Source organism: Squalius cephalus (assembly GCF_949319135.1).
Source record: "Squalius cephalus genome assembly, chromosome: 7".
Lineage (NCBI taxonomy): Eukaryota > Metazoa > Chordata > Actinopteri > Cypriniformes > Leuciscidae > Squalius > Squalius cephalus.
In genome coordinates, this window is record NC_137128.1 from 14,948,443 (window position 1) to 14,968,424 (window position 19,982).

The following is a 19,982-nucleotide window of genomic DNA, read 5'->3' on the forward strand; positions in this document are numbered from 1 at the left end:
AAGCATCATATAGCCTGTTAATTCACTTAGTCTCATTCAGTTTTTAATCCTGTATCAAAAGTGTTACATTACCACCACTGTGAAACTACAGTAATAAGTAATGATGATGATTTTTTTTAACACATTATGTACAACCTAAAAAAGAAACAGAGCTAACAATGTCTTGTAGAAACACAGAGATATCAAAAACCTGCACATGTCTCTCATCAATGGTGGCAATAATTTTTTTTTTTTTTTTTTATTCATGCAGCAGTGCATGCTTGGAGTTTTATACTATCCTGGAACCCAGGATGCATTGCGACATGAAACTTTTGATTGTCACCATTGTTGAGATTCATGTGCTGATTGTTGATGTTTGTGTGTGTCTGAGTCAAGCAATGCAAAATGTTTTAAAGCACTATATTATTTCAATATTCTTCAGAATAGTTGATTACAGAAACATTGCTGTATTTCATGTTGTAGATTAACAGACATATGATAAATATGAAATATCCATAAAGCCAAAGCTTATACACTGGTTAAGATCAGATAATCAGACATGTCCAGGATGATTATGTAATCATCACAACAGCCAAAAACACCTTATCATCTTCGTCTTGACTTTTTCTTGCCATAACGAATGTGCTTTATAAACTCATAGTTAAAGCAGCCAGAGAAAAACTAATATAATAAAGTCAGTGGTTCAAGAGCCCAACTAAAACAAATACTGATCTCCATCATGGTGATAATAACGTACTCGGTTACCTAATGGCCCATTCATCGACTGAAGCGAAATCAGCTCGAGGTGCGAGCATAGCAGGTTATGCAATACTCGTTCCCTCTTCTAGAGAGAACCGAGGTTACGTTAGGTAACCGAGTATGTTCTCTTACGAGAGGTTCTCTCGTATTGCGCAAGTTGCTTCCGCTACGGGAACCCCTTGTCAACACAGTAGCATCCACTACATGAGTCCCAGGGAAAACCCGGGGAACATAAATTAGTGGGAATCAGGTGGCCAGCAACGCGGGCCAACACATGTACATAAGCACACCATAGGGCAGGGGTGGGCAAACTTTTTGGCTCAAGGGCCACACTGGGTTTTAAAATTTGACAGAGGGTTATGAGTAGCAGATTATGAAACACGATCTCATGAAAGTGCATATCTGTACCACGAATTTTACTTCTCGTGCCATTTATATGCCAAAAATGTTTTTTGCGTGCATATGCTACGCACTGTAAACCCCTAGGATTAGGGCTGCGGAGTGCGTGCCTATTACATGCCGTAAAGTGCGTAACATATGCACGCGAAAACTGTGTATCATAAGCACTACAAATACAATACGTGGTATTCGCACTTTCATGAGATCGGGCTGAGCAAATACGTTGTGGCAACGTCTGCGCGAAATTCACCAACTGAGAGACGACATTCTGACAATACATTATTTATGCTAGATATCCCCCATTTAGCATGTTATGTTTTGAGGTTAATTTTTAATTAGTCAGATGTTAGATAATTATAGCCTCCATCCATCCATCCATCTTCTACCGCTTATCCGGGGCCGGGTCGCGGGGGCAGCAGTCTAAGCAGGGATGCCCAGACTTCCCTCTCCCTCGACACTTCCTCCAGCTCTTCCGGGGGGACACCGAGGCGTTCCCAGGCCAGCCGGGAGACATAGTCTCTCCAGCGTGTCCTAGGTCTTCCCCGGGGTCTCCTCCCGGTGGGACATGCCCGGAACGCCTTCCCAGGAAGGCGTCCAGGAGGCATCCGGAAAAGATGCCCGAGCCACCTCAACTGACCCCTCTCGATGTGGAGGAGCAGCGGCTCTACTCTGAGCTCCTCCCGAGTGACCGAGCTTCTCACCCTATCTCTAAGGGAGTGCCCAGCCACCCTGCGGAGAAAGCTCATTTCAGCCGCTTGTATCCGGAATCTTGTCCTTTCGGTCACGATCCAAAGCTCATGACCATAGGTGAGAGTAGGAACGTAGATTGACCGGTAAATCGAGAGCTTCGCCTTGCGGCTCAGCTCCTTCTTCACCACGACAGACCGGTACAGCGACCGCATTACTGCAGAAGCTGCACCGATCCGTCTGTCAATCTCCCGTTCCATCCTTCCCTCACTCGTGAACAAGACCCCGAGATACTTGAACTCCTCCACTTGAGGCAGGAACTCTCCACCAACCTGAAGCGGGCAAGCCACCCTTTTCCGACTGAGGACCATGGCCTCGGATTTGGAGGTGCTGATTCTCATCCCGGCCGCTTCACACTCGGCTGCAAACCGTCCCAGTGCATGCTGGAGGTCCTGGTTTGATGAGGCCAACATGACCACATCATCCGCAAAGAGCAGAGATGAAATCGTGTGGTCCCCAAACCTGACACCCTCCGGCCCCTGGCTGCGCCTAGAAATTCTGTCCATAAAAATTATGAACAGAACCGGTGACAAAGGGCAGCCCTGCCGGAGTCCAACACGCACCGGGAACAAGTCTGACTTACTGCTGGCAATACGAACCAAGCTCCTGCTCCGGTCGTACAGGGACCGGATAGCCCTTAGCAAAGGGCCCCGGACCCCATACTCCCGGAGCACCCTCCACAGGCCGCCGCGAGGGACACAGTCGAATGCCTTCTCCAAATCCACAAAGCACATGTGGATTGGTTGGGCAAACTCCCATGAACCCTCCAGCACCCTGTAGAGGGTATAGAGCTGATCCAGTGTTCCACGACCGGGACGAAAACCACACTGTTCCTCCTGAATCCGAGGTTCTACCATCGGCCGGATTCTCCTCTCCAGTACCCTGGCGTAGACTTTCCCAGGGAGGCTGAGAAGTGTGATCCCCCTATAGTTGGAGCACACCCTCCGATCCCCCTTCTTGAAAAGAGGGACCACCACCCCGGTCTGCCAGTCCAAAGGTACTGTCCCCGACCGCCACGCGATGTTGCAGAGGCGTGTCAGCCAAGACAGCCCCACAACATCCAGAGACTTGAGGTACTCAGGGCGGATCTCATCCACCCCCGGTGCCTTGCCACCGAGGAGTTTCTTGACTACCTCGGTGACTTCAGCTTGGGTGATGGACGAGTCCGCCTCTGAGCCCTCAGCCTCTGCTTCCTCAATGGAAGACGTGACGGCGGGATTGAGGAGATCCTCGAAGTATTCCTTCCACCGTCCGGTGATATCCCCAGTCGAGGTCAACAGCTGCCCACCTCCACTGTAAACAGCGTTGGTAGGGCACTGCTTCCCCCTCCTGAGGCGCCGGACGGTTTGCCAGAATCTCTTCGAGGCCGACCGATAGTCCTTCTCCATGGCCTCACCGAACTCCTCCCAGGCCCGAGTTTTTGCCTCCACAACCACCCGGGCTGCAGTCCGCTTGGCCCGTCGGTACCCATCAGCTGCCTCAGGAGTCCCACAAGCCAGCCAGGCCCGATAGGACTCCTTCTTCAGCTTGACGGCATCCCTTACTTCCGGTGTCCACCACCGGGTTCGGGGATTACCGCCTCGACAGGCACCGGAGACCTTACGGCCACAGCTCCGAATGGCCGCGTTGACAATGGAGGTGGAGAACATGGTCCACTCGGACTCAATATCTCCAACCTCCCTCGGGATCTGGTCGAAGCTCTGTCGGAGGTGGGAGTTGAAGATCTCTCTGACAGGGGATTCGGCCAAGCGTTCCCAACAGACCCTCACAGTACGTTTGGGTCTGCCGAGTCTGTCCAGCTTCCTCCCCCGCCATCGGATCCAACTCACCACCAGGTGGTGATCAGTTGACAGCTCCGCCCCTCTCTTCACCCGAGTGTCCAAGACATACGGCCGGAGGTCGGATGAAACGACTACAAAGTCGATCATCGACCTCCGGCCTAGGGTGTCCTGGTGCCATGTGCACTGATGGACACCCTTATGCTTGAACATGGTGTTCGTTATGGACAAGCTGTAACTAGCACAGAAGTCCAATAACAGAACACCACTCGGGTTCAGATCAGGGGGGCCGTTCCTCCCAATCACGCCCCTCCAGGTGTCACTGTCGCTGCCCACGTGGGCGTTGAAGTCCCCCAGTAGAACGATGGAGTCCCCAGTCGGAGCACTTTCCAGCACCCCTCCCAGAGACTCCAAGAAGGCCGGGTACTCTGCACTGCCGTTCGGCCCGTAAGCACAAACGACAGTGAGAGACCTATCCCCGACCCGAAGGCGCAGGGAAGCGACCCTCTCGTTCACCGGGGTAAACTCCAACACATGGCGGCTGAGCTGGGGGGCTATAAGCAAACCCACACCAGCCCGCCGCCTCTCACCATGGGCAACTCCAGAGTGGTGAAGAGTCCATCCTCTCTCGAGGAGTGTGGTTCCAGAGCCCAAGCCGTGCGTAGAGGTGATCCCAACTATCTCTAGTCGGAATCTCTGAACCTCACACACAACCTCAGGCTCCTTCCCCGCCAGAGAGGTGACATTCCATGTCCCTAGAGCTAGATTCCGCGTCCAGGGATCGGGTTGTCCAGGCCCCCGCCTTCGACTGCCGCCCGATCCACTTAGCACCGGCCCCTTACGGTCCCTCCTGCAGGTGGTGGGTCCACGGGAGGGTGGCCCCACGTCGCTCCTTCGGGCTGAGCCCGGCCGGACCCCATGGGGGGAGGCCCGACCACCAGGCGCTCGCATACGAGCCCCAACCCCGGGCCTGGCTCCAGGGTGGGGCCCCGGCTGCGCCATACCGGGCGACGTCACGGTCCTCTTTTTATTTGTCATCATAAGGGGTTTTGAACCGCTCTTAGTCTGACCCGTCGCCTAGGACCTGTTTGCCTTGGGAGACCCTACCAGGGGCATATAGCCCCAGACAACATAGCTCCTAGGGTCATTCGGGTACTCAAACCCCTCCACCACGGTAAGGTGGCAGTTCAAGGAGGGGATTATATATATAGATTATATAATTATAGCCTATACTTTTTAAATATTGTTTATCCTTATTATTATTTAATGGGCCTAACAGTAAATTAGAAACAAAACACCTGCAAGTGTACACTTAGAAAAGTAAAAATGACAGAAGGTTACATTAATTCAACTTTATTAAAACTGCATATGGCATCAATTTGCACTTCCAAAAGTCATACATTTGTGGAAAAAAACGAAATAAACGAATGTATAAATTTATTTTATGTATAATAAAATAAAACATAAAAAGCAAAGGCAGATCAGAACATTTAATGAACAAAACCGGGTTCTGTACATGGCAGACAGGGGAGCGTAGTCGAAAGCCGGGCGATAAAGAGCAGGCGATAAAAAACGGAATCAGTCAGGATACATCCACAAATCCAGAGGAGCAAAGAAACTAAATAGCAGACAAATCAAAGGAAAAACTAAACAGGTGTGCAAGCGGTTACCAAACATGTTTTTCTCCGTAAGTTTCCAAAAAAGGAAAAAACATTAACGTGCAACAAGTCTATGCGCTTATGTCGCTGTCTGTTTGGTTTCCATGGTGACGCGTCATTGCTTGTTACGTGACACCGCAGCCACAACAGCGCTGAATGAATGATGATCTGCTTTTATGTCATTTTTCCTTTTTTACATTTGTTAGCTATGGCATGAAATATCTGATATTCTGATTGTCAAATATATGCAACGCAATATATATGTATATATATATATATAACACAAAGTATTGCAAGAAAAAGGCAAAATGAACACGATCATAAGACAATTTTTTAAATACTCGACGGGCCGGACTAAACAGCCTAACGGGCCGTATGTGGCCCGCGGGCCGTAGTTTGCCCACCCCTGCCATAGGGGAATACAGAGCGGCGCTGCCGGTCTATATTAAGAACATCAACCCTTATAGTGCAGCTCAACCAGGAGAGCTAAGTCACGTGAGAGTAGACTGCGCACGAACACTGTGGGCAGGGCATACACACTGTTAGACTGATAAAATTTTAGCCTGCAAGGCGGGAACTTCCAGGTTGTAAAACCTAACAAATGTAGAGGGGGAGGCCCAGCCTGCCGCCATACAAATGTCATGAATAGAAATCCCGCTGGACCAAGCCCACGAAGAGGCCATGCCTCTAGTGGAATGAACCCCGATGCCCAGAGGGCACTGCAGGTGTTTAGACGCATAAGCTGCTGCGATAGCGTCCACTATCCATCTGGACAGGCTATGTTTTGAGGCGGCGAGACCCTTGGTGCGCCCACCAAACGAAACAAAGAGCTGCTCCGAGCGCCTGAAGGCGCCGGAGCGTGTAATGTAAACTCTCAGCGCCCTGACAGGGCATAGGAGGTTAACATCGCCCTCGCTACCGGATGCTGGCAGAGCCGATAGAAAGATTACCTGCGCTCTGAAGGGAGTGCCAATCACCTTGGGGACATAACCATGTCTTGGTTTGAGGATGACTTTAGAGTCATTTGGCCCAAACTCGAGACATGCAGCGCTAACAGTAAATCCCCCACACGTTTGACTGATGACAGGGCTATCAGAAAAACAGTTTTAAACGACAGGTATTTTAGATCCACGGAGTCTAATGGTTCAATGGGATGCGTTTTCAGGGCCTCTAGGACCAAAGAAAGATCCCAAATAGGAACCGATGGGGGCCGCGGGGGATTCATCCTCCTGGCTCCTCTGAGGAAGCGGATGATGAACTCGTTCCTTCCTATTGACTGGCCACGCGTTGGCACTGCAAATGCTGCAATAGCCGCCACATACACTTTGAGTGTGGAGGGGGACCTGCCCTCGTCCAACAGCTCCTGAAGGAAGCAAAGCACCCACGAAACCCCACAAGTACGTGGGTCTAGATTTTTGTCAGCGCACCCTGAGGAGAACACAGACCATTTAGACACGTATAGCCTTCTCGTAAAAGGAGCTCTAGACTGTGTGATCGTATTCACGACCCCTTCTGGCAAAGGAACGGGTATCACTCAAGCGGCGACCACTCAAGGCCAAGCTGGTCAACGGTAGGGCTGCACGATATTGGAAAAAAAAATACATTGCGATATTTTTTTCCCAGCGATATATATCGCGATATTGCGAGCCATCAATCCAGGCTAAAGTCAATAATTACCATTCCATGTTATTAATAATTTCACTAATAAGCAAGCTTCATTAACAAAAAGGCCGCTTAATATTTTATTCCAGAATCAGAATTCGGTGAACGTTCTACGCAGGACCTAACGTTCTTCGGGTTCTAGGACCTGAAAAATTATGTTTTCTGTGCTGATTCAGTGACGCGTTCATGTAAACGGCACCTAGACCCAGCAAAAGTAATGATTAATAATATGTAAAATATTACAATGAGACATTTTAATTGTTTATTAATAAACAAGTGTTTTCTGTAAAGATGAAGTTGACAATACTGACTTCTTCCCTTCGCAGCAGTGATCGGGAGAAATGCACTTTTCATACAGATTAAATATAGCTATATATATTTTTTTAATGGTTCTGTTTAAAAGTAGATATTTATGTAGGTAATAGAAATATTTCTATTTTTTTTTTTTTTTAGGTGTGTGAGGCGAGTAGGCTACCTTTTACGCTGAGTTTCGGTTCATGGATCATAGCTTAATCTCCAGTTCAGGCGCTGGCTGCTATATTTAATTTTTATTTATTAAATCCAGGAAATTGGATAATGAAATACTGATTAAAATTAAGATACAATTAATACAAAACGAAATTCGTTTTAAAGAAAGGCTTTGTGCTTTCTGTTTGAGGTCTCTGTGAAAGTTTTAAAGCAGTCTTTTAGTGCCGCTTTCATAACGGTCGCGTCCGTAATGTCACGTAACATTGTTTTTTCCTCAAAAATGCAAACACGAAAAATAAACGAATGTTTAAAAAAGACAACCATCCACAACTTTATTTACACTCCAGCAAAGTAGCCTACCTCTTTTTGGTCAACAGCCTCCTTTTTGTAGACGAAATAGGCTAGTCCCAAATAGCTGATTTTGACTTTTTTTGCGGCGGATCCTCTTCGTCGCGCATTTTTGAATGTTGGCTTTGAGCGGTGAGCGCGGTGAACTGCGGCACAGCGAACCAATCACTGTGCAGGCACGCAGAACGCGTATGTCACCCCAGCAAAAAGCCATACAACAAACTCGTGTTTACTGTGTGCTACCCTGGTGCTACCGTTCTCTTATGGGTACTACTAACGTTACCCTTCACATCGCATGTTCCGGCGATGTGACTATCGCTCATTCGCACATCGCGATGTCGATGTTAAAACAGAAAATCGTTCAGCCCTAGTCAACGGCCTTTGAAAGGAGGCGCATTAGTTCCGCATCCACGCCGGAGCGCATCCGGCCGGATTCCTGGACAGAAGAGGAGGCAGAATGGTGCGAACCAGACCATTCCTCGCTGTCTGAGGCCAGGATAGAGCAGCTGTCACCGGCGGCATCTCCTTCCACTTCGTCCCCTGAGGTGGCGGCAGTGAGGGCCGAAGCCGGCAGCTGCGCGTCCAGAAGGGGGGGCGGAGAAGGCTCGAGGGCAGGGTTCCGGCGAGCTCTTGACTGCCGCCACAGACTCCGGTGGTCTCTGGGAGTGGCGCTTCTTCCTGCGCGGTCCAGCAGTGACAGGCGGAGTGACAGCTTCGGCGTCGAACATTTCAAGTCGAGCCCGCAGGGTCGACATTGAAAGCTCTTCGCAGTGGATGCAGCCTCCCGACGAGAGAGCGAGGGCTGCATGATCTCGACCCAGGCAGAGAGCGCAGATCACGTGGCGGGCTCGGCACGAGCCACAGGAACTGCGAGGCATTTTTATAAAAACGCTCGAGCTCTTTTAGAGAAAGAGTGTGTGTCGCAGCGGCAAACACACACAGCTTTAGAGCAGTGAAAGGATACTTTGTCGCCGGATAGCGTGGCAGGCACGGATGGCTGAAGGCGGTAAAGACGACCGGCTTCTTCAGGCGCTTTCCTCTGCTTGCTAGTCGCTTGTTTCCACGGCGGCGGCTTCTCTCAGAATTCCGGATGCGTAGAGCTTTGCTGAAGAGATGAAAATCAGGGGAGCAGCCCCCGAGCCCTTTCTTATATACGCTAAAGCCACGCCCATTCTGGCGGGCTCTGATGACGCGTGAGGGCGCGCGCCCCCCCATTGGGCGTGACGTCACGCGGGGCTCAGTGGTTGGCTGCTGCAGTTGCCGCACGGAAGCCAATGAGCGCGCTAGACAGCCGCTCTAGGTCTGCTAGCAGTTGCACTGTGTTGACAATAAATACAAAAATTAAGGATAATTAAATTAAAATTAAATTAAATATCTATTAATTCTCAACAATAACTTTTATACAAAAGAAATAATGTTAAACTGGTTTGTAAACTGTTTTCACACTCAGTGTGGCTGGAAGTCAGTTGTAGTTCTTGTGTTTCTCTTTTTTTTCTGTTCTTGTTTCTCTGTCCTTCAGTGATTCTGCTTATCAGAGTTCATCAGTGTCTCAATTCATTCACTTCTTTTCATTCACTCTGTCAAATGGACTATATTAGTGAACTAATGTAGGGAAAAGTGAATGAGAGTATAGGGTGTGATTGTGAAAACAGCCTCTGAGCATAGATTTTGAGCACTGTTCATTTACAGTATATTCCTGTAGGCTGTTTTTGCTTTTTTTACAGCAAGGGTTAACAGTGTGGGCCATTGTGGTCTATGGATCTGCCTGAAGTGTACATGCTGAGTAGATTGTCCAAGGGTCTGTCCCACTCGACGAAGTTGAACGCACAAAATGGTGGTGGGGATTCCCAAGAGGGGAAGTGCTTAGGGAAGTTTGCGGGTGTATGTCTAAAAGTGGAGTTAAAAGTAGCCACAAAGAGCCATGTTTTCCACTAACACTTTGCAAAGTATTGCCAGTCTTACCTCTTAACCTAGTGCATTCAATCACTTCTGCCAACTAGAACTGAGGTTTGCACTACCAGATAATTTTGATGGTTCTGCTGAAAATGTTTACATGAATGTAGAATTTACTTTTCCAATCACCAGAAGCATTTTGTCAAGATACTACAAAATATTCATTTATGATGACTTTGCTCACTGGAAAGGCATTGGATTGGGCTTCGGCTATGTGGGACAATAGTTACAAACTTCTTTTTAAATATTTTGGTATTTCAGCAAATTTAAGATGTCTTTCAATATTCTGCAGAAGGGCAGGATATCTCTGTACAGTTGTTGCACGTATGCCAAGGTAATCGATCAGCCACTGAATATGCCATCCAAATCAGAACACTAGCAGCCCACAGTGGGAGGAATGTTGTGGCACTTAAAAGAAGTGGAGTTAGCATTCAAAGATGAAACCATGGACCTATCACAGTTTATCTTCATGGCTATTAAGTTAGATAATCTCATTCATAACAACCTCCACTCCAAACAAACCAAAATGGCTCCTGTTCCAGCTGAAGCTGCTGCTCTTCTCCATGCCCCAGTCCACAGAACCCATGCAAATCAGCTATACCAGAGTGTCACCAGAAGAACAACATCATCGTCTACAGGACGCTTTTAGTTCAGTCCTTGTGAGTTCTTGATGTTGTAACGTTTGCTGTTCCCGTCCTGAGTTCCCGTCCTGAGTTCCCGGTTCCTGTTCTGAGTGTTCTGTCGTGTACCCTGGATTACCTGTTTGTTTGTTTATCAAAGTGCTTGCGATTGGATTCACTCTCCGCTTCATTCCTGCCTGCATCGTTACAGAAGAACTCACCATCACTGAATCCAGCAGTATGTTCGCCAGTGTCTCTTCCCCAGCCACCGAGCGGGAGAGAGGACAATCTTTTGAGGGGACCCGGTTGGTCAAATTTCGCGGGACCCGTGGAGGCCGCAGTAGAGGAGGTGGTCGAGAGGAGTCCCGACACCACTCTCCACTCTGGCCCCTCTTCGACTCTGGGTTGGTGATGTCCCATTCGCCACGGGTTCCGTCCAACACAGAGCCTGTTCCGGTGGTCCCGAGTCCGGTGGTCCCAGTTCCGGTGGTCCCAGTTCCGGTGGCCCCGAAACGGAGGAGGAGAAGGAAGACTTCCTCCATGCCTGTTCCGGTGGTTCCTGTTCCGGTGGTCCCGAGTTCGGTGGTCCCGAGTCCGGTGGTCCCAGTTCCGTTGGTTCCGAGTCCGTCAAGTCAGAGACTGTTCACGACACGTCTGCCCAGCCAGAGACTGTTCACACCATGGATGCGCCGCCTGAGCCCTCAGTGACCGCGACACTGGCCATTATGGCCACAGCCATGTGGTGTGTGTGGGCTGCGCACACACTTGAGCCGGTGTCTGTTCCTGAGCCGGTGTCTGTTCCTGAGCCTGTGTCTGTTCCTGAGCCGGTGTCTGTTCCTGAGCAGGTGTCTGTTCCTGTTCCCGAGCCGGTGTCTGTTCCTGTTCCCAAGCCGGTGTCTGTTCCTGTTCCCGAGCCGGTGTCTGTTCCTGTTCCCGAGCCGGTGTCTGTTCCTGTTCCCGAGCCGGTGTCTCTGTTCCAGTTCCTGACCCGGTGGTGTCTGTTCCAGTTCCTGAGCCGGTGGTGTCTGTTCCAGTTCCTGAGCCGGTGATGTCTGTTCCAGTTCCTGACCCGGTGGTGTCTGTTCCAGTTCCTGCGCCGGTGGTGTCTGTTCCAGTTCCTGAACCGGGGTCTGTCCCGGTCCATAACCCCATAGCTGCCCCCAAGAAAAGTTTGGGGGGGGGCAGTAGGTCCCCTGATGGGACCATGGCCACGCCGCCATGGCCGCCTGAACTATCTGGTCCGCCCTGGCCGCCTGAAAGGTTCTCTCCTCCCTGGCCGCCCGAAGGGTCTTCTCCGCCGTGGCCGCCCGAAGGGTCTTCTCCGCCGTGGCCGCCCGAAGGGTCTTCTCCGCTGTGGCCGTCCGAAGGGTCTTTTCCGCCGTGGCCGCCCAAAGGGTCTTTACCGCCCTGGCCGCCCGAAGGTTCTTCACCGCCCTGGCCGCCCGAAGGGTCTTCACCGCCCTGGCCGCCCGAAGGGTCTTCACCGCCCTGGCCGCCCGAAGGGTCGTCTCCTCCCTGGCCGCCCGAAGGGTCGTCTGCAGGTCCTGCTCCGCCCTGGTCGCCCACGCTTCACGACCCAGGTCCGCCATTAATATGCCCTGGTCCCATTCCCCTGCACGGACCTGGCCCTCCATCCCTCCCCCAAGACCGCCTCCACTTCACCACCCTCCTGAACTATTGTTTTTTGTTTTTTTTGATGGGCGTCGGGAGCCGCCCATAGGGGAGGGGCTATGTCACGGTGTGGGTTTTGTGTCTTGTTCCTTGTTCTTGTCTGTCATGTAATTCCCTGCTTGTCATGTGATCCTGCCATGTGTCTTGTCCCATGTTCAGCTGTTCCCCGTTATGTTGATTAGTCTTCCCAGGTGTTTCAGTTTAACCACGCCCCCTTGTTATCTTGTTTAGCTTGTGTTCCCTTGTATTTAAGCCCTGTGTTTTAGTTCAGTCCTTGTGAGTTCTTGATGTTGTAAGGTTTGCTGTTGTCTCCTTGTTCCCGTCCTGAGTTCCCGTCCTGAGTTCCCGGTTCCTGTTCTGAGTGTTCTGTCGTGTACCCTGGATTACCTATTTGTTTGTTTATCAAAGTGCTTGCGATTGGATTCACTCTCCGCTTCATTCCTGCCTGCATCGTTACAACTCTGTTGCATTATTTATATATCTGATATCACTGTAAAGCTCCTTTGAAACAATCTGTATTGTAAAAAGCGCTGTATAAATAAAGGTGACTTGAGTTGAATTGAAAAGATCTCATTCTGTTATCTCTTCTCACAAGAACCAGGTCATTACCTACTTTCCTGGAAGCAAGAACAGCAAAGCAGATGCTCTCTCCAGAAGGTATGACCCTATATCTATATCAAAATAACCAAGATTCTATTCTCGCCTCATCAGTGGTTGTAGCCCTCATACTCATAGATGGGACCAGGGCCTCTGAGGAATGGGTAGGGGACCCTACATCTATCAGTAGACTTTGTCACAGATCTACCCAATTCCAATTCCGTTTTTCTAAAGCTTGTCATCTTGTTCAACTGAAAGGTCTTCCCACTGCCATGGAAATAGCCACTCCCTTGTTCCGTGTGTTCCGTGTATATGGATTACCAGAAGACATTGTCACGGACCGGGGTCCTCAATTCACATCAAGGGTATGGCAGGAATTTTGCAAACTGTTGGGCATTAATGTCAGTTTATCCTCAGACGACCACCCACAGGCTAATGGACAAGTGGAGAGATTGAACCAGGAGATTGAACATTACCTCAGGTCATACTGTACTCAGGAACAACAGAGGTGGAGTGAATTTCTATGGGCTGAATATGCCCAAAATTTGCTAATCCATTTATCCACAGGACTCACCCCCTTTCAATGTGTTGGATTATCAACCTCTGTTCCCTTGGTCTGGTGAACCATCTGAGAATGTGCCATTGGTTTTCAAAGAATGAAAGCAAACCGCCGAAGGCATCCCCACCTCGGCTACCTAGGGTTCTGTAACATCTGCTCCCTCCAACCACCAGAGGAAGCCCTCACCACTGACCACACTCCATTTATTCTACAGTTACTTCCTGCTTGTTAGGTATAAAGAGACATGTTTTCCTCTAACACTTTGCAAAGTTTCTTGTTATGACCTTTTGCCTGCATGTTTCTTGGCTATCATGTTTATTTGATTACTTTTTATTTGCTGTGATTGCCTCTTTGGACTGTCTATTTTGTTCACTGAACCTAGCCTGTATATTTGACCATCTCTTTGCCTGTTGATTTGGATTTATTACTTAATAATTCAATACAACTTCTGCATATGGATTCAAAACCAAAACCAAGCCCGAGTCTGTTACAGCTGTATAGCAACCAGTCATTAATCATGTCTTTTATTGAAAATGACCTCAGAGGACAACAGTTTTACTATTACTATAATATTGTTGCAGTGTTCATCTTGTGGTTCACATCTATCAGAACTTCAGTCAAAATAAGGAGTGGCTGGGAATACCTGGGGTCTCCAGGCTGAGGTTTCTTTCCGCCCATCTCTTCTCTACGAGCTTCGTAGATCTGATTAATGACACAATTTCCCAGCTTGCACATCAACTGCGAACAGAAAAAAACATAAAGTGAAAAGACAGCTGAACATATTGGACAAATAAAGAACAAAATGGTATGAATATTTACCTTAAGCAACTCTGGCTCCCATGAATCAAGTGTGAGGGATCGCACCTTTGAATTGTGAACTCCTAAACTCCTGAGAAGAAAATATGGGGAATGAAATACAAGCGATCCACAAAATAAGTGGAAAGTTGTGAATGAATTTGAAAAACATTTTGTTCTTTTTGGAAGACCTATAATTGGTGCATGCCATTACTCCAGTCTTCAATTTCACACAATCCTTCAGTAATCATTCTAATATTAAATTTATGAAAAGTGACAGTCAAGACATTTATAATGTTACAAAAGATTTATATTTCAAATAAATGCTGTTCTTTTGAACTTTCTATTCATTAAGGAATCCTGAAAAATCCTTCCACAAAATATTGAACAGCAAAAATTATAATATGCTGATTTGGTGGTCAATTATTATCAATTATTATTGGTGCTCAATTATTAATAATGGTTCTTATTATTATATATGTTGACTGTTTTCAACATTGATAATATATTTTTTTTATTTTTTTTTTTTTATTTAATGACTATAATGCTCAAAAGAACATTTTCTTTTGTAACATTATACATGTCTTTACTGTCGCTTTTGATCAATTTAAAGTATGTTTGTGTCACAGTTATGTTTTGTTAGTTTTGTTTTTCATGGACTTTCAGGTTGTTTTCATTTGTCACTGTCTTCCTTGTTCAGTTTTCCCGCTCCTCATTTGTGTTTTTGTTTTCAGCTGTGTGCAATTAATTAGTGTCGTTTGTGTTTGCTATATAAGTTGAACCCTCACATTCATTTTCTGTTTGGTCATGTTCACATTAGGTGCGTTACATGCCCTTATTGGATTATCTTGCCTGTGTGGATTTATTAAACTTTGTGTTGGAATTAAATTCTTTTGAGTCTTTGTCTGTCTCCCTGCCTGCTAGGCACACACCCTGTTCCCTTTCGAAAGCTACAGTCGATGCTGCGCTGCTTAGCGCATTGGGAACGTCTTTAAACGTGACCAGCTATGAATATAGTGTGTAAACACGTCAACAGAATTGACCCGGAGGTAATATAGCCTCGGTCGGTGACGTCATCGGCGTGCACCCGCGACACAAGGCTATAAATAGATGAGCCACAGGTGCATCGTCAGCTCTTTTGTTTTCAGACCACTCTGTGTATGTGTGTCAAGCAATCTCTCTCACTTCAGATCTTTGTTAGGAGTTAGTGTTCAAAACTGGCAGTGTGCAGATTTCTCTCTTTCTCATCTCAACATAAGTGAAAAGAGTTCAAGTTAAAAGAAATCAGCTGGTCTAAAAGTGTTCATGTTCTCGTCCTATGTCAGAACTGGATACACACACTTACTGCTTTGTTTGTTTGGGGAAAGAACATGCTACCCTTGCATTTGAGCATGGTGATTGCGAGCACAGTGGAATGTTCACAGTTAAAGTGCTTCGCGTTCGCTTTGCTTATTTCAAAGGGGTAGCGCCCACAATGATTGTGGGGCTCGCATATCGATCTGGCTGAGAAGCGAGAGACGGTGCATCCCTATCGCTCGCTCTCTCTCCAGATCGCGATGTCCTTTTGCCTGACTACCGAAGCGTGCCTCGGCGCTGCTTCGGCTCGGGCAGAGAACATTGAATCTCGTGAGTTTGCCGCCTCCGAGCGTTTCTCCCGTGATGATAAAAGGAGAACTGCTCGGGGCGATCGCTCGTGCAGTGGCCAGATTAATCTGATCACAACAAAGAGTCTCATAAAACACTCACAATAAATAAATAAAGATTGTAAATATTTGTCTTGTGTCCTCGACATCGAGCCATTCTACTATCGCGGGTGCAAGGGCACGTGATATATGATATTGCCTCAGTTTGGAGAGACGCTCGCGGGCTATCTCTCCCCTGGGATCATATTATCAGATGCATTTTCAGCGGTCAGGCTGGTACTGCGTTGTACACTATGGCTGTGTTAAAGGCATACCAGGCTGATCTTATTAAAGATTTAAACACAGCCTATCATCCAGACCGTGTTTGCTTGTCTGATTGGGATGTGTTTATTGCTAGGAACTGATATGTATTGTGTGTGTATGTATATATAATATTTTATATAATATAATTATATATGTATGTATTATATATAATATAATATTGTCTGGCTGTTCTTTGGCCACATTTAATTCTGAGGAATTAAAGCTGACTCCGAACACTTCTCTCGTTATGATAAAACGTTTGAGACGTTCTCGAGGTGGTGACTCGTGTAATGGCCGGATTACAGCTAGACTGCCCTCCTTGAGGATCTCCATGACGTTAACTCGTTCATAGGGAAAACCTTATTCTTTGTGCATCTTTGTGCCCTCGATGTATTAAGACTATCAAGGGTGCAGGGGTGTGTGGTTATACGATGATGGGCCAGTCCGAAGAGACACTTGCTTCTCTTCTTTTTGCTCATCGTCATTTAAGGAGGGTTCAAAAGCAGAGTGTAGCGAGTTGCACTCCCCCTTGTAAAAACTGGGGACCTGCTCGTTGCACTCAGCAAACTCATAATAGACCTAAGACAAAATCCTGAGGGTTGTTTGTCTCAGGTCTGTGGGGGTGTGCCCCGACGGGACAAGGCATGTAAATCAAACAGCTCTTACCTGACACCCTCACAAAACCACTGTACTTCCTCGCAACCTCTGGTGATTCGGGGGGCAGCGGTTTCCAGCAAAATGTTAGATGTTCTGTTGCTTCCTGCTGTCTTTCAGGACACGGGACATCTGACATCCCCTCAAAAGGAAGTGTTAAATTGATACCACTCTCAGAGAGTCTGGCAGCGCGGAAACTTCTGCCAGGTTTTTCTGCGTGGGTATTAAGTACAGTACAAATAGGATACAGAATCCAATTTATTAATCGTCCTCCGCGTTTCAACGGCGTGGTATCCACTTCCGTGAGACCGGAACTGGCGCATGTACTGTCACAAGAGCTACAATCTCTGCTGAGCAAAGAGGCCATAGAACATGTTTCTCTTCCAGAGAGAGAGTCAGGCTATTACAGCAGATACTTCCTGGTCCCCAAGAAGGATGGGGGGTTGCGTCCAATCTTCGATCTTCGAGGCTTAAAACGTACAGTTAAAGCCCTCAAGTTCAAGATGTTAACTGTAAAGACGATCGTGTTGTAAATTCAACATCACGTTTGGTTCGTCATGATCGTTCTGAAGGACGTATACTTTCATATAGAAATATTGCCACAATACAGGAGGTTCCCAAGTTTGCTTTTGGGGGCAAAGCTTACCAATATCGGGTCCCTCCATTCGACCTAGCCATGTTACATAGACGATTGGCTGATACTGGCCCAGTCTTAAGAGCTTGCGCTTCGACACTGAGATCGATCTACGCTCATCTTCTCAACACCAAGAAGGGCGTACTCTCTCCCGCCCTGAGGGTAACATGCTTGGGGTTAAATGGGACTCTGTCACTATCAGGGGCACAATTGTCTCCCGCTTGAGTCAAGACCAATTTTAACACCCTAAGCAACATCTGGCTAGGTCAGGACATTACATAGGTCTCATGGCAGCTGCATCCACAGTGATTCCTCTAGGCCTTTTGCGCATGAGACCACTTCAGTTGTGGCTCAAAACGGGGGATTTCAACTATACAATCCCCAAGGGCAAATAAAGGCAAGAGCACTCGCTGAGTTCTTTGTGTCCTTTCTGAAAATCCATGTTTATGGTAAGTCACGCGCTGAACGCTTCGTGCACTTTCTAAAATCCATGTTTATGGTAAGGGTTATGCGCTGCGGCTTCGTTCCCTTTTTATGTGGTTCAGACCCCGGTTCCTTGCTTTGGGTCCCACTTTAGGTGCGTCTTGTTGTCGCAGAATGCTAACGGCAGACGCCTCCCTGATGGGTTGGGGAGCGGTCTTAAGTGGTCGTCCAGCTCAAGGGGAATGGGAGGGTCATCAGCTCAATTGGCACATCAACTGCCTCAAGCTGATGACTGTATTTCTGGCCCTGAAATACTTTCTCCCTCAGTTGAGAGACTGTCATGTCCTAGTGCGGCACAGCGGCAGTCTCTTACATAAATCACCAGGGAGGTTTGTGCTCACGCAATCTGAACAGAATAGCGAGGCAGATCTTTCTTTGGGCCCAGGAAAAGTTCCTGTCACTCAGGGCAGTGTACATCTCAGGGCACCTGAATGTGGGAGTAGATTTACTGTCCAGACAGAAACTACCGATAGGGGAATGGAAATTCCACCCAGAAGTAGTCAAACAGATTTGGACCAGATTTTACAAAGTGGTGGTGGATCTCTTCGCCTCTTATCAGAAAGCGCAATGTCCCCTCTACTTCTCTCTGAGTCACCCAGCCCCTGGGTCTGGATGCGATGGCACACACATGGCCCAGAATGTGCCTGTATGCGTTTCCTCCAGTTTCTCTGCTCTCAGGAGTTCTAGCCAGAGTTTGGCTCTCCGAGATAATATCTCTCCTCAACGGCGGACGATGGACGAATCCATGGACGATTCCGGAGAGGAGGGACTTTCTGTTTCAGATGGAGGCCACGATGTTCCATCCCAGGACCAACCTCTGGAACCTTCATGTTTGGCCCCTGATGGGTACCAACTGAGGGACACTGGGCTTTCACCTGCCGTTATTGAGGCCATTCTAAGTGCTAGGGATTCCTCCACTAGAGAGAGTTATGCCAACAAATGGAGTATCTTTGAAAGGTGGTGTGTTGTACATAATGCAGATCCGGTCAACTGCCAGATTGCTTCAGTTCTGGATTTTCTGCAGGTAAAATTAACAACAGGCACATGCCCCGCCACTCTCAAGGTTTATTTGGCCGCTCTTTTGGCTTGCCACGCCTTGGTTGACGGGGTGCCACTCGGGAGACATCCTCTGCTCACTTGTTTCATTCGTGGGGCCAGATGACTGAGGCCTCCCATAAAAACCAATATCCCATCATGGGACTTAGCAGTAGTCCTAGAGGGTCTGGTTAAGACTCCTTTTGAAACTCTAGAATCAGCGTCTGACAAACTTCTGACTCTGAAGATGGTTTTTCTTATGGCAATAACTTCTTTGAAAAGAATTGGGGATATGCAGGCTCTGTCGATTTCGCCATCCTGCTTGGACTTTGCCCCAGGAATGGTGAAAGTGATTTTGCATCCTCATCCTGATTACCTGCCTAAGGTGCCTTTATCGACTGTACATCCTGTCACTCTTGAGGCCTTCTGCTCTCCGCCATTCACGCCGCCGCAACAATAGAGACCACCTAGACTGTGTCCAGTTCGTGCTCTTCAGGCCTACGTCCACCGCACTAGTCAGTGGCGTAAGTCAGAGCAACTGTTCGTCTGTTATGGGGGCCGCAACCGAGGGGCTGCTGTCACTAAGCAGACCATGTCACATTGGGTCAGGGATGCTCTTGCCTATGAGGCGCGCGGCCACGCTTCGCCAACGGGTCTAAGGGCTCACTCCACCAGAGGGGTCGCCTCCTCTGCTGCCTTGGCAAGAGGTGCCCCCTTGCAGTTTGTTTGTGATGCGGCAGGCTGATCCTCTCCGCACACATTCATCAGATTTTATAGTTTGGATGTTCATGCCACTCCGGGCTTTCACGTCCTTGAGTCGACATTGCAGGCTAATGTCTAGGGCTTTCTTGCGTTCTTGTAAGCACACCTACACAACCGTAAGGAGTCCAGACACCTTCAAGCACGGCGGCGTGGGCATTCTCGTTCCCAATGCGCTAAGCAGCGCAGCATCGACTGTAGCTTTCGAAAGGGAACGTTTCCGGTTACTTGACTGTAACCTTGTTCCTTGAGAAAGCGGAACGAGATGCTGCGCTGCATTGCCGTGCTGATGATGTCCCAGGACTGCTCTTCAAACAAAATATCTGACGATGCACCTGTGGCTCATCTATTTATAGCCTTGTGTCGCGGGTGCGCGCCGATGACGTCACCGACCGAGGCTACCTCCGGGTCAATTCTATTGACGTGTTTACACACTATATTCACAGCTGGTCACGTTTAAAGACGTTCCCAATGCGCT

At 48.2% G+C, this 19,982-nt stretch overlaps 1 protein-coding gene across 1 annotated transcript in view; it reads right to left on the bottom strand.

Annotated features, from left to right (window-relative positions):
- Positions 1 to 19,982, bottom strand: part of acap2a (ArfGAP with coiled-coil, ankyrin repeat and PH domains 2a) — a 220,598-nt gene that overhangs the window by 61,980 nt on the left and 138,636 nt on the right. Inside the window, exons 16-17 of the mRNA XM_079875651.1 lie at positions 14,018 to 14,087; positions 13,842 to 13,936 (exon numbers count right to left, since the gene is read on the bottom strand). Coding sequence (XP_079731777.1) covers positions 13,842 to 13,936; positions 14,018 to 14,087 — 165 coding nt within the window. The remainder of the gene's footprint in view (positions 1 to 13,841; positions 13,937 to 14,017; positions 14,088 to 19,982) is intronic.